Genomic DNA, 15,499 nt, shown 5'->3' with positions numbered 1-15,499 from the left:
ATTCAACTCTGTTTTCCTTTGGAAAGAACTTATCCCTGGTGAAACAGAGGGGCTGTTGTACATAGGGGGCAGAGATATTTAGGTCACTCCAAGTAAAATGCAAACCCATAGCTGCTGGCCAAGCACAGCCATGGATTCTCACAAGTGTCAAGTTTGAAGCAAGTTCGACTCTCATGTGTTGAAGAGGCTTTAGCCCACTGAATAGTGGCTGCATTAACCACCTGGGCACATTTATTTCCCCAGATTAAAGGAAAAAGTTGCCTGTGATAAAGAAAAAGTGAGTTTGTTACACCTGGAAATGAAGTGACACAATCCCATCGAGTCACTTATCATCAGTCTTTGCTGACCAGTGAGTTTTTTTAATATACAAGAACAATTCTGGATTGATTTTGTTTCTCTATAGAGGACAGCCCCCAACCCCTGTTTTGTTGAATGACATCCTTTGTTTCTTGTTGGTCAGAGCACTGAAATATAGAATTTAATACTCTATGAACAATTTCAACAGAATATTTAATAAAAGGGAGTAAAAAGTTAAATACTTTTTTTAAACCAACCCCTGTTTTGTTGAATGACATCCTTTGTTTCTTGTTGGTCAGAGCACTGAAATATAGAATTTAATACTCTATGAACAATTTCAACAGAATATTTAATAAAAGGAAGTTAAATACTTTTTTAAAAAGCAACATCAAAAAAGTCCATTAAGAATAAAATGCAGGTCCATCCATTTGTCCAGTCTGCAATATCACTTATTCATTTTCTCCTGTAACAAAGAGGTGCACATTTTTCTTGGACTGTAGCATTTGAGCTGTGCGATCTATGCCAACCACTGCAGCCAATTTCTGAGCATCATACTTGGAGTAGAGCACAGTACAGGTCCAGGTAGCATCCACTCCATTCTCTGTGGCCTTCATCATATTACAAATCTCACTGTAGAAGTGGGAGTAGGTTGGTAACTCATAGAAAATGAGGTTTCTAATGCCTTTTATCATATACCTGTAATAGCAGGGGAAAAAAAAAAAGTAACTTTGTTGCATTTTTTTTTTTGCAAATTGTGCATATTAAAGCATAATTCCTGTATCAATTCTTCCAATTTCCATCAACTTCAATGCACATTAGTTGTAGCTCAGCTCTAGAAACCCTGTGTCATGGACTGAAGACCAGACTTAACACAGGTGTAGAATTTCAAGGGTGGATATCTAACACTGCCAGGCACAACAACTACTTCCTCTAAAGTGCAGACCACCACCAATTTCTGCAACATTCAGTCTCTTTAGCTTGGATTTTAACAGAGTGAAGCCTGATCAGACTGAGCCTCATGAATCTTTTCTATTTTCCAAAACATCTTGTGCTAATAGCAAAAAACATTCCATTAGGAACTTCTAAACAGCTCCAGTCAGGATGCAGAAAATTTTCCAGATGGCCTCAGCTTGCTGTATTGAATTATTGAACCAATTACTTATCCCTTTCCAGAATTTTATGTCATTATTGTAGCACAGATGAACAGAAATAAAAGGCACAATGAATCCCGCTTTGCAGGCTCTATCATCCTGCCCTGACACCAGCAGAACTTGGCAGCACACACCTTCCTGAATAAAGCCCTGAGCACAGCAAAGTGTTAGCCCCTGCAAGGGACTGCTGACAACGTGCAAAAAATTTCACACCAGCCAGAGAGATCCAACAGATTCAAAAAGCAGCACAGCCTGTCTGTGATTAAGGTCAGGCTCTACTCCCAAAACAGCACAAGTACCAATCGGAGGAAAACTCAGTCCACAAGTCACCTTTTGTAAAAGTGGAAGCGCTCCGTGAACAGCAAAAACTGCTTCTCGCCCTGGAGGAAAAGGCGCCGTGCCCTGCAGACAGGGCCCTTCTTGGTGTACTCACAGACGTGAGCAAAGCTCAGCTCCTCCTTCTTGAAGTAGTTCCGGAGCCGCACGTAGTCGAAGTAGGAGGGGACGTAGAGGAGCGTGTGCGCCATGACGGCGTCGCGGTACTCGGGCAGCACTTTGCCCGTGAAAAACTGAAACCTCAGTGGAGAGACAAACAGGTTTTAACCAGAGTTAACACTCAGCTTTCCAATACTGACAGCCCCTCAGACAGGAGGGCCATTAGAACACAGAAGATTTTGACTAAATTTTTCCTTCACTGCACAGGAGTTTTACGCATCGGGCAGCACTTTGCCCGTGAAAAACTGAAACCTCAGTGGAGAGACAAACAGGTCTTAGCCAGAGTTAACATTCAGCTTTCCAATACTGACAGCCCCTCAGACAGGAGGGCCATTAGAACACAGATTTTGAGTAAATTTTTCCTTCGCTGCACAGGATTTTTACGCACGCAGGAGGTAAAAGGCGAAGGCTTTGTAAGTGGCCTTACAAAGGTAAAAGGCGAAGGCTTTGTAAGTGGCACACAGTTGTGGTAGAGACTGATCTTCCTGCCCCAGGCTTTATTCCCCAGTGCCTTTGGCAGGGAGTTCAGTATTCCCTTCCACCCATGCAGAGCCTAGCCTGCATCTAAGACTAACAAAGGCATACCCCTGTGGTGAGATCACATGTGTTCTGCAGGAAATAGTACACCTGGCTAAATCCATTACAAAGTAGAGACTGATCTTCCTGCCCCAGGCTTTATTCCCCAGTGCCTTTGGCAGGGAGTTCAGTATTCCCTTCCACCCGTGCAGAGCCTAGCCTGCATCTAACAAAGGCATACCTCTGTGGTGAGATCAACTGTGTTCTGCAGGAAATAGTACACCTGGCTAAATCCAAAACTGCAGTCATTAGGGCACAGCCAAACAGCCTGGGACAGAGTACCTTGCATCTATGACAGAAGTCACATCTTCAGCTTCTAGCCTCCGAAAAACATGAGGAAGCTGGACCACGACCTGGCTAATGGAGCCACTGAGCGGCACGTTACGGACGGCCACCTGCAAAAAGCCAGTCAGGTGTTCAGGGAAGCAGCATTTCAGAGACAGCCACACTCCAGCCAGCCTTCTGCTCGTAACTGACTCCTGCAAGCAGTGCCCAAGCCTGTTTTGAAGAAAGCTACATTCAGATGCACATGTACCAGATCTCTTAAATATACATGACTGCTGCTTATGTCCCGACTTCCACATATCCGAGATGGACAACTAAGGTTTTTCACTTCTCCTGCTTCTTTCAAAGTAATAATAGTTTGTATATAAGAGGAGAAAGAAAAACAGGATGCAGGCAAACCTTTCATTTAACAACAAAATAAATCAAACAAAATAACTTGTGTCAAATTAAGAAAAACCAAAATCTGATTTCTGACGTGAAACAGCTAGCCATGCAAGCGAAGGGCCAAGGAAGTATCACTGCAAGAAGAGTGTTTCTTCTTTCCTTTGGCACAGCATCAGAAACTGTCATGCAGCATCATGGAGACTCAGACTGAAACACCTGGGGGATGGAAGCGCCTGGCACGCGGACAGTCTTTCTGCAACAGGGTTATGGAATTTTTCCATGTGCTGGGTTTTTTATTCCTCTCCCCCTCCCTTATGCCAGCATTTAAAAGAAGGCTTCCAGCCCTCCTGTGAGCTCACCTGTCCCACGTAATTGAAGCAGTGTTTGTTGAAGACAGAGCTAAGCTGGGGATCCTGAAGGCTGCTGAAGAGCAGTGTCTGGCGGTAGTACCGGGACCAGTTGTTGAGATTCAGCATCCTCACTCGGGAGAAGTCCACCCCGTGGGAATCCAGAGGCAGCAGGTTCATGTGCTTCATCAGGTGCTGCACAGGAGGGTGGAAACACCTCACTACAGACCAGCATCCCCACACCCAGACTGCAAGAGCCTCAACTGCAGTGAAGCAGTGGGCAGGGATGAGCAGGAGTATCCACCAGCAGCCACTGCCCCAGGCACGACTGGCTGGAACTTACTGACCACAGCAAGAGCCACTGACTTGATTCCCCACCACAGAACTGAAAGCTGCCATCTCTTTAGTTATCAGTACCAGTCACCTTTGCTTCCCATCTTCTCCCGTGGGGCAAGTAGGATGGATTTGTTTGTATTAATGTTAACGGGCCCAAGGTTTCTTAGCTAAAAGAACCCAAGTACAATTCCCATCACATTCAGGGAGATTTTGGGTGCAAGCAAAGAAATTCACCTCATTTAGGACTCACTGAATGATGCCTAGGAGTGGCATTGCTGTGGCCACGTGGCAGGCAGTTGCACCCAAAAGAAAAAAAAAAAAAAACAAAAACCAACCCAAAACAAACATGAAACAGGCTCCAGGGCTCACTCCTTGGACATTCTGTAGGCTCATGTGCCTTTCCAGGGACTCCCCAGGAAATAAGACACCTTTTGGGCTCCTTTAAAATGTATTGTAACATCATGCTGTCCCACAGCCTAGCCCAGGTACTTCAAAGGTGTTTCTATGTGGAAAACCCCCCCAACATTTCCATCTTGAAAACTTTTATTAGCCAAAAGCCAAAAAGCACTGGTACTACCATGTACTAGCCACAATCCAAAAGCTCTGATTTCATTACATGTGCAGAGAAATCTTCACTGTTGAACTTTGGAGACAACTAATACTTAGTATCTCTGCAGTCAGTGGAGACAAGCACCAGCTCCTATAGCTTTCTGGAGGAACCTGAATTAGGTTGCAGATTCCTCACATGGCTGCAATATGACACTGGACAGTCAGACAGCTGGCATATTTTCTCACAGAGGTGACTAAAGGAGTCATGATGACTCCTTTATCTCATCTTGCAAGATAATGAAAACTGTCAGAAAAAAATCTCTGATGAAATATGCCACTATAGCACCAAATACTAAGATATGAGTATTAGCACTAAGAACAGGTGCTGACTAAAACCAAAACCTGTAGAAAGACTATTCTTAGTACAAGGAAGATATCAGGGCATACATGTCTGGACTCAAGCCTGTGAAAATAGCAATACTGTGCTGCCCAAGCTAAATTCTATCAGACTCAGACACAGTAGAACAGAAATGAACACACATGGAAAACGCACCAGAACGTGTTCCCAGTTCTGCATCAGGTAAATATCTGCTTGATCAATTATGAGAATTTCTATTGATGACAGAAAATCAAAATCTCTCTTCTTCTCCCCCTCTGTGCCAATAATGGTCCTCATGCCCAGGGGAGATGCAATGATGATATCCGATGAGTAGAAGGGTGCATAGAGTCTCATGCTCTTCTGAAGAACTGCAACCCCTGTCCAACAACAACCAACAGTATGTTCTCAGTTAAGGTCAGTGATCCACCACATTCTTCCAGCAGGCTCTGTAACTCCCTACATCTCCTCTGCCTTAACACATTCTAATGCTTACAGCTGGACAAAACCAGTCTGAAACTTGTCTTTCCCTGTGAAGTGCTTACCCACTCCACCACTATCTGACAAGCATTTGGCAGATTTTCATCAAGTCTGGCAAACTCTTTCAGTAGTACTTTGTTCCAGATTTTTCATAGCCTGGACATTTTTGGAACTGAAACACTTTTTTTTTTTGTGTGATTTTCTGTGGGGGGTGAGGGGACTGAAGAACTTAAGGGGGAAAAAAAGGCAGAAATGATTAATCATTCCCTTCTCCCTAAATCCTAGATTTTGGTCTCTGCCATTAGGTACTACAGTAACTATTACCTTAATCTGTCATGAAAGACTGAGTGTGTACCTCTTGTCTGCCTTTAGTGGACGTGAAAGCTGCTACTAGAACACAAAGGAAAAGGTTTTTCATGTGATGATGACTAAAAGCATAACTGGTCTTGCACCTTCCCAGGCACTGCCTCTCAGAGCTTATGTTGCCATGTAGGTGCTGAACTCACTCTTGCCATCTCTCACGTTAAAGAGGGAAACAGTAAGGATCCAAAGGCATTTGTTACCTATGTTGTAATTACATGGCAATGTTGCCAGGACCCATGGTTTCCTGATCTTAAAAATCCAGGCAGCCTGGGCCACATGCCAACCACAGTCTGCCCAAAAAAGGTGTCTCTCCAGCTTCCTCCCCTCTCCGTGTGAATGTAGCTGTCATGGGCACAGCTGGAGGCACTTGTAAAAACATTTCACACAGATCTCACCAGAGACCCATCCTGCTGTGTATTTTGACCCAATGATAAAGATGGAAAGAAAAAGAAAGGCACAATTTTTTGCATTTCCGGGAAGAAGATAATACTTCTCAAAGCATCTACAGAGTTTAACAACATCAAGTCTGTTCCCTGTTTCAAAATGTGGAAGGGTGGCTTTAGTAAGGCATAACCAATGTGCTTTTTATTAGATCTTTGTGCAGAAGTAACAGGGCGTGAGGCACAGTAAGAATGAATAATTATTCTGCTCCTATGGTTTGCTTCTGCATGTAACAGCACTGGAAGTTTCTTCAAGCTAGTTAAGTGGATCAAGCAGACTGTGGTATGGCAGAGGACTGAAAGGAAAATTATTATGCTACTAGAAGTAAGAAGCTCTCAGCCAGAGAGATATTCACTAGGGAAGGAAGAAAGACTGAGTGGGACCTGCTTGCATCCTCTACTGTATCATTAAATCTCTTGGGATGTCAATTTATCTTTCAGGGGCAATAATTCTGAAAGCCTCTGATCTGTCAAGTTAATTTAGAGAAACTGCCTACTCACCACAGCAGCTCCAGGAACCAAGCCACTAGCTAATTCTCTGCATGCTGAGTTACTAAAACAGCATCAGATTACAATATTATGAAATAGTCTCAGATTTGCTGCTTGTCCAACAGTCGTACTTGTTGGCTATGCCTTTGCTTTCACAAAAGCCATGGGCAGTACAGCAGAGAACCTGCTTTTCTCAGTACTGAGCCTTAATTTTGTTCCAATGATTACTGATTGCAAGCGACACTGTGAAGGGCTAATTAAACCCAAAAGAGTTGGTTTTTTTAAATAACATGAAAGACTGCGCATAATCAAGGCTATCCTCTTTAAAATGAGATGTGGGCAGTCCTGCTACAATAAAGCAATCATTGCTTTTTAAGTGATTTTGAATTTGATGTGAAAATCATTACTTTTGTATTTTATCTTCCTTTTTAAGCTTCAGCACACCAAGAAAAGGTTTTTCAGAAAAATTCGAGTTGCCAGCGCAAAACCAGCACGAATATCACAGAGTGTAGCTCTCACCTGAACTTCCAGCCCTCAGAGTTCCTAAATATTTAGGGAGAACTTGTTATTTCTCAGTTCTTTACAAGCTAAAAGTCATCCATTCAGTAGGTCATTACCAATTCTGAAGTGATCATCAATGTTGCCAGCAAAGATGGCTTCATAATCTTCAGGTCTTTTCAGGCTGGGGGGCTTCTCTTCTGGGTCAGACCCATACTCCCCTTTGAAACGCTTTTTATTACTTACATCTATTTTTCTTTTGTCATTCACTTCAAGAAGACTGATGAAAATATGCACAATTCTCAAAGCACATTCTCTGAAGGGCACTATCATCAGTACCTGCATAGATACATAGTTACAACAGAACAATCCATAAAATAGGAACACTCACAGTTAACTGTATATCAAGTTTGTTTGGTTTTTTCACTTACATCTGCCCCCATGGGGCATCCCAACAATCTAAACAAACCAATTCTGACACACAGCATGGAGGGAGGATCCTCAAGAACAAGTACTGACCATCAGCTTGGTTTGGTTCCCCACCTCACACCCAAGACACCATTATGGGGGAACTGAAAATCAAGCGCCTTTTCTTCCTAACCCCCAAGCAAGCAAGAGCTCCCACAACACAGGGACAGGCTCAACAGCTGGCTCCTGGGTGGGTGGCCACAGCCTCTGCACAGTCCTCTGAAACCTAAGTATCTAACTGGAGACTCAACAGAGAAACCAAAAGCATTTGCTGGGTGTGCAGCAAACCCAACTTTGAAACAGTCCAATAGGCAGGTGGCACCACCAGTGAGAGGCTGTCCCTAGTTGAGTCCACCTGGTTATCAACTAGAGGATGCTGTGAATCTTGGGAGGCTTGGTTTGAGGCTCACTCCACCAACTATGACAGCAGGCCCCAGCAATGAGATTGGGATTTCCCAAAGTCTCCCAGGTACAGAAAGATCCTTCCATGCAGGCAAGGCCCTAAAGGACAAAAAATGTTTCTGGGACATCCCACACTGGGTGCCAGCCTACACCACCTGCACTAATACTGAAGAGTGATGTGGAGAGACCTTTGTGTATGGGTAGATTTAGAAAAGGAAGCAAGAAGAGGCAATATGTCAGCCTGCAGTGACAGGAAGACAAAGCAAAAGATAAGCTAAGCCCATGGCTCAGCACTGCAACAGGCTGGCTCACAAGCCTGTGCTCACTGCTCCTCCCAGGATATTTGCCCTGGCCATGGCTGACGACTTCCAGACATGACAGAGGGATGTAGGAAGGCACGTGCCCAGGGACGTGTCACCTGAGAGGACAGCAACAGAAGAAATACTTCTGGCTAAACTACCAGGATGCTTACAGAGCCTGCCCAGACAGCCAGGGCAGGGATGGGGGAGATCACCTTAACGAAGCTCCCTTACCTTTGGCCTGGTGAGTCCCTGATCCCTGTAGTCATCACTGTCAGTCCCTGGCTTCTGGTTTCTTCGTTTGGTGTTGTTGCTGAGCACCTGGGCATTTGCCTTCAGAACATGGTTCAAGGCATGCAAGCAGTAGGCGTGCCGAATTTCTTCTCCATTTGTCAGAGCATTCCTCTCTGGATAGAACAAGTCCCGGTATGTGTTCATGATACAGAAGAGCTCTCTTTGTAAGGGGGTAAAGCAGGGGTCGCTTGCTTTGCTCATCGAGGACAGAAATTGTTTATTCACTTTTGGCCAAGTGGATTCTAAAGGCTTGTGAAGATAAAGCTGTTTCACATCAACTTCTTTGTCTGCTTTCAAAGCTTTGTGTTTCTCCAAAGTGGAAGAAAAAGTCAGTTGGCCCAGCCTTGGCCACTGAAAAATAAAAACCCAGAGAGGAATCATATGCACCCAACTCAGTACACTTAAAAGCACATCACCACAGCTGGCAGTTCACTCAAGTTCATGAAATATGAGAAATTATCTTTTCATAATGCAAGCAGAAACCTTTTCTTTTTCCTAATATGCAACCTCTTGTAGAGTCTGACAAGGTAAATAACAATAAACCTGGGCTCAGTAGATCTGGATGTATTTTTCAGTGATCTGTCTGCAGCTGTCCTCATTTTACAGATGAGAAGAGGCAAGGAAGAGGAAGGATGTAATTTCTGCCTAACTCAGACAGCAAATCCACAGCACAGACCAGGAACACAATGAGAACCCTAGAGTCCAACTACTGCTGCACTGTGGTGCAGATCAGCTGCACTGCAGTATGTATTTTGTTTAAAGATGAAAACAAAACCCTATTAGGGACTAAACCCAGGAGCTCCGAACCAGTTGCTAAATGCACTTGCTGGATGTCTGATTTTGAGGGCAAAAGCTACCAGTGTAGTAGGGGAAAACTCTAAACTTTAAGCCTTCTGCCTTTCAAGTTATCTCTATTTATCTCTGTAAAGTAGCTACTTAATCAAAGACATATCATGTGTTGCTTCAGGTGGCACTGGTTATTTTTGGTCACCATATTCCAAAAAAAAAGAAAAAAAATAATTAAAAAAATCACATCTTACTCTGACTGACTAATCATTGGATACCTTCCAATGAATGCCACCCAGCATATGGCTGACCAGAATGCAAGGCAACTCTCCAAAACAAAATCAGGTGTAAAAAAGTTAAGAATCAAAGGTTTGTCTAAAAATTAGTATTTTGAAAACCAATATTCTCTCTCAACCAATGTGGTGGTTTTCTGGCACTGTAATTTACCCATTATTTCAAGTAGTAACAATATAAATTCCTCTTTACCAGCTTGTAAATGTGTACAGAGACACAGTCACCCTGAAGCAGGCATGTCAAAGTGCAGCACGAGTACTTGTAAGACTGTACACAATCACCTTACAAGTTCAGCTGCTGAGCACATCCCTGGCACGGTGCTGTTACCACTCAGAAACCAGTCCTGCTTCTACCCAGTGTCAAGAGTATGAAGCCTGTGGGTTTGAGACTACAGATCAGAGTCTAACTCTGTGTTTTTCCAATGCATCGCCATCTGCGTACATAACAGCAGACTTCAGACTTCAACTCTCACCCAGTACTAAATGAACAACACTTCAGCAACACCACAGTAATAAAATCTTGACAACTGCAGTGCCAACAGCTAATAATACATGCTAATAGTGTTATTACTAGAATGACAAGCCAGCACCACTAGGGATGCTACAAACATTTCTCTCTCTCAAACTACACCACCTGATATTAAAACCACCGAGCATGACATACGAATAGAAGCTAATATTAGATGTATAATAATAATTATACATCTACTTCACTGGTATAATAAAAGAATTGTTTTAATCCAGGCAGGTTTAGGAACTCTGGATGGCTACAGAACACTGTTACCTTGCTTTGACTTGAAGTTTTACAAAGCGCAGACATTTTTTCTACTTCTTTCTCTTCAAGCTCTCTGTCCATGTGCTGTTTAAATGGATCTGTTTAACAACAACAAAAAATAGCTTGAGAACTATTGCTAATACTGGAACCAAGCTTCAGAACAGATTTGCAAATGAGATGAACAGTTTCCATGCTGGACCACACCACAGGTAAAACTAGCTACTTCAAAGCACTTGGAGATAAGAGAAAGGATGTCAAATTCTCTCCACAAGAACAGAGAAACCAGATTTGACAGACTGCTTTAAAAAAAGAGAAAGAAGCACTCATGGAAGCACCAGAACTTTCAATCAGAAAAGAAACGTTGGGCAGGAAAGCAGCATATAGCAGAAAACATGGCAACTTTCTGCCTTTAGCTCTGACACATCCATCCCCCGCAGGTGAAATGTCAACAGCAAAGACCCGAGTGACCTTACTGTCCTTAATTCACAGACAGTCCAGCCCAGGGCTCTGCACCCTTGGCCTGCCATATGAATAGAGAGTTTGTGACAGAGCAGGGAAAGATGAGGCAGGTTTTGGGGAAGGGAGGCGAAAACTGCCTGAAGTGGCTCAAAGTCCAGTTTCTCTTATCAGCATTTATGTTTGGAAAGGGGAGGCAAGGAACTGTAAAATCCTATCATATTCAAAGGCATTGGCATGGACAAAGTCACATGCAAAGCTTATTTTTAAAACTGAGCCCTGTGTACTGCTTGCATCACAGCAGCACTCACTGCATAAAGAGAACTAATTAGAGAACACTGATGCTTGCCAAGGAAAATCCAGTCCACATACAAGTTATTCAAGCAAAAGTCAAGATATTCCCTAACCATGACACTGTTGAGAAAACGTTCCCAGCAGCACAAGTGCAGAGGATATCTTTCCATTCCAAGACAGGCTCTCTCTTCAGCCAAGTTCTATCTATTGTCTTGTTTGACAGACAAAGTAGAGGGAACAATGTGAAGTATTTTCAGGAATTCTAGTGACCTCAGGGAGAGTAGAAATTCATCCCTCTTCTGCTGTCTTAGGTTACTCATTTTCCCTAATAGGTTATAAAGCCACTTCCAGGACACCAGAACCCACTGAAAAGCAGTGCATCATTTATAGGTTGAACAAAGCTGTTAGGATGCTTAGCATGCAGTTGGAGAGCTACAGCTCTCATTAAAATGCAATGCCAACAGCCCAAGTAATATTCTCATGGTAACAAGAACGTGCTGTTTTTTCTATCACATGGCCCTTTGATGCTTCCACACATTTCATGTCTCAGCTAGGCTGCCTCCCAGATCTAACATAAGCTGCTGCTCCAAGATGACAAGCCAGCACCACTAGGGATGCTACAAACATTTCTCTCTCTCAAACTACACCACCTGATATTAAAACCACCGAGCATGACATAAGAATAGAAGCTCTGCAAGTGCCAGCATGTGTCAGAGCACTGAGCAATCACACACCCCTGCACACAGGGATCTCTACCACACGTGGTGGGCTGACTTCAACACTGGAGCCCAGACTGCACCCATCAGCACACTGCAGCATTCCCATCGAAGAGCTACACCCTCAAAAGATACCCCACAAAAGCTCCACTGATGCCTCATGCCTTCCAGATCCTGGTGCAGTTGGACTCCTCTGTGTAACCTTCAAAATTCAGAGAGCTCTGAGCATTTGTCTAAATTACTGTGGCTGCCCCAAGTTTCCCAGAATCTCACCTCTAACTGCACTGAGTTGTGAAGGATGCCCTCGTAGGTCAGCTTTGTCATTATCTTCTGTGCCATCTGTGCCAAAAATATCTTCCATAGTCAAATGCAGACTTGTAGGGCCATTCATATTCCACTAGCTTTTTAAACTACTCTTAAAGCAACAAACAAGGTAACACCCTCCACTCACATTTCTAGGCCCTGATACTTTAAGCCTCATTGGTTGTAACAGAAGCTCTGCACAAATCCCAGTCCACATGGGCTACAGAAAACAAATGTTTCAGCTACATGTCTGCATCAGCAAGAAGTGTCCCTTATGGAAGCAGCTCACAAATGGGCAGTGCAATGAATAAGGCAGCAGAACTCAGAAGCTATACAGTGTATCATTAGGGCATTTGAGAGTTTACACATTCACAGATATTCCTCTAGAGGCAGATCACCAAACACAAACACACTGTGCTTTACCTTCTGAAAAAGCTTGTGAAGAATCCCTGTCTCTCCCGTCTGCATTGCAATCTCCACTCTCCTCTTCCATGAAATTGGTTTCCAAGCTAAATTCAGATTCGTGTTTCACATCAGTGAACTCCTCAGTTACTCCATGACTCGGGTGACAAGAGGTATCTGTGCCATCAGCCTGCTCCTGGGCAAGCAGCTGCTCTGCTGTGTCTGTAGCTGGGAATTGTTGTGGACAGAAATAGGTTACATCTTATCCTGGAAAAGCTACTGTCTTCTCTGCCTCTTGTCAGCTGGGTTGTCCCCTTTAAATTATCTCTTTTTTTCCCTCCCAACACTCTATCCAATAAAAGTAAAAGCAGACTCTGTATTCTAGAGTAAAGAAAATTTTTGGCTAGCATGCCAAATGCTATATAAATGTATTTCCTCAGAGAAAATTAAAGAAGTAATCTATTTGTAAGGTTTAGTTTCCAAATACCCCAAACAACCAAAAACAATAAAAAGTTTCCTCTTCTCTCCCAGAACTTCTTTGCAGCCTTCATGAACGAGGATGCCTCACCATAAAGAGAGGAGGTTTCCTTCCAGTTTACACCTCTCCCCTCTGCTAGGAGGCAAGCCTTTCCCTCCTCTCGGTGGCAGCAGCCACGCCAGCTGCTGTGTGAGAGAACAGCTTGTGTTTCCCAGGAGTGGGTGAGAACCCCTGGTGAGCAGCTCCATGTGGAGCTCCTCTGTGCTGCCGCACAAACAACATCTGAGGGAGCAGCAGCCGGCTGTCTGCCGGGGAACCAGCACTGCTCCCCTCCCTCCTGCCAAGCCCTGCAGCAGCTGCTGCTCCCGCCCACACAGAGCCAACAGAGCAACACAGCCTCCAAGCTAGGAGAGACCCAGACAATGAGCAGCCTACACCAGGATCCTGGCTGACAACACGTTACTGAAGCTTCCTAGCTGAAGCGAGGGTTACCAACGCCTGGGAAAAGACAAACCACCTTCCTCCTGCTCTGCTGCATCACCCTCCTCTTCTTCTCCAGCCTCCTGGGACCCCTCGCTGTCCAGTCCTGTCTTGCCTTCCCCAGCTTCTTCTGATTCACTTTCATCTTCCTCTTCCTCACTCTCAGGCTGGGGAGAGGTCTCCAGGGTAGCCAGGAGCTTACGATACACAGAGACCTGCTCCACCTCAGCCTCCGAATCGCTTTCTGCGCTCGACTGATCAGAATGCTCAGGCTGCAAGGGAAAACAGGAGTGTAACACCAGCAACAGCCTATCAGGTACCAGGCAAGCACCCTCACCTCTAGTTCTCATGTCATGTTTTCCCTTTCCCATCCCACTCTTATGCTGACGTGAGGGAATTTTTCACAAACTCACCATTTCATGCAGTTATGCTGGACGGCCCCATTTAGATTCTGAAAGCATCTTGGCACACTCAGACTGAAGTGCCCTGTTCTGCACTGATTTGACTTAGAGCATCACAAAATTTGGTTCATTCAGTCTCAGTGGGGGGAGTACATTTGATCTCTACAGACAGGGAATTTACTGAACTGGCACTGGATTTTCCTAAGAAAGCCACACACAGAGCAAAAACTGTAGAAGGGCACATCTATAAGGGTCAGAGCACACTGAAAATGCTTCTGGCTTTCAAGGTAAGTGAAATAACCATCAGCTGACCATAGTCCACCAGGGAGCTGGTCAGGTTTAGCTTTAAAGCTCCAAGCTTCAAACAAGCCAGACAGGGAGGCAATTCTGTCCTGGGCTTGTACAAAGCAACGAGTGTGCCAGGTTTAGCCAAAACTACAGCGAAGCCAGGAATCCAAGCACAGCACCATGTGCTCCTTCCTTAGCTCCTGTCAGCCCCCAAAGGAAAAAAACGTGTGACATTAATGTACAAAATTGATAAAGGAAACAATTGAACCAGAATAATTAATTTTTCCACACTGAAGCTTTAAAGCCTTCTGTTAATCTGATAATAAAGGAGGTTACCAAATCCTGAACGAAAAGTAAAGCACTGGCAATCTGAAGAAGAGGAGTGAGAATTAACATATTTCTTTGTTCAACTGAGAATAAAACATCTTGTAATTCGCATGACACTTAAATTTATTAAGGTTATTAAAACAACTTAAAGCATGATTTGCTTTTCACTGTGGCTAAGGAACATGCAAAACCCCCAAGAACAGCTATGTGACTTCCTGCAGCTTCTGTCCTCTCATCAATCTTGAGTTAGATGCTCTAGAGAACAATTCACAGCCACACAAAAGTCACATTCATTTTTTTTCTCCTAAATGCAGGTTCTCCAAAGGAAACAGCTTATTCAGCCTGAAGAATTTGGTATCATGCAATGCTAAGTGTTTCACTTCACTAAACTATGCAAAGATGAAAGCAAGGAAGAAATAAAAATGTATTACCAGTTCATAGACTGGAGTTGCTTCTGGTCTTCCAGAAACCCTGAAAAGCAAGCACTGAAATATCTTACTCTGACAATGATGTTATACATAGGATGAAGGAGATGAGGGGGAGAAGGAATCAATGAATTACACAAGTCTTACAGAAGTTAAAAGAAAGCTTAAAGTAAAGCATCACAGTTCTCCTTAGAGAAAAGAGACCTGGCACTTACCCTGAGAAGTTACTCTCTCAGGTGACACTACACTCCATATGTGAAATCTAAGTGCTCAAGCGTTTTAACTAATCAAGAAGCAAAATGTTTTGAAGTAGAATGTGGCTTTAATAAAAAAATTTATATCAGAACATGATGTGTTAAAGGAAACCTAAAGAATCTAACTACACGGGTAGTTTGCACAACGAAGTTTGGGCTTACCTCTAGCACTAAATATTGATCTGTGAGTTGGGAAAAAGGACACCTACTATAGGAAAAACAGCATGGATCGGCCACTGTTGAGCCTGCAAACAAGACACTGTACAAGCTGGGCTGTTGAACTTCTTCAAAA

General features: G+C 43.8%; 1 protein-coding gene across 1 annotated transcript; it reads right to left on the bottom strand.

Annotated features, from left to right (window-relative positions):
- Positions 1-746: 746 nt before the first annotated feature.
- Positions 747-14,999, bottom strand: DIEXF (digestive organ expansion factor homolog (zebrafish); the record flags this gene model as incomplete). Its single annotated transcript, XM_008943273.1, has 11 exons — positions 747-993; positions 1,779-2,024; positions 2,802-2,914; positions 3,548-3,730; positions 4,974-5,176; positions 7,186-7,405; positions 8,470-8,880; positions 10,393-10,481; positions 12,576-12,782; positions 13,550-13,784; positions 14,960-14,999. Coding segments are annotated over 11 exons (2,194 nt in total), but the record flags the coding sequence as incomplete, so codon positions are not given.
- Between the last annotated feature and the right edge of the window lie 500 nt (positions 15,000-15,499).

Source organism: Merops nubicus, unplaced genomic scaffold, assembly GCF_000691845.1.
Source record: "Merops nubicus isolate BGI_N331 unplaced genomic scaffold, ASM69184v1 scaffold47196, whole genome shotgun sequence".
Classification (NCBI taxonomy): domain Eukaryota; kingdom Metazoa; phylum Chordata; class Aves; order Coraciiformes; family Meropidae; genus Merops; species Merops nubicus.
This window is presented reverse-complemented; position numbering and strand designations above follow the sequence as displayed.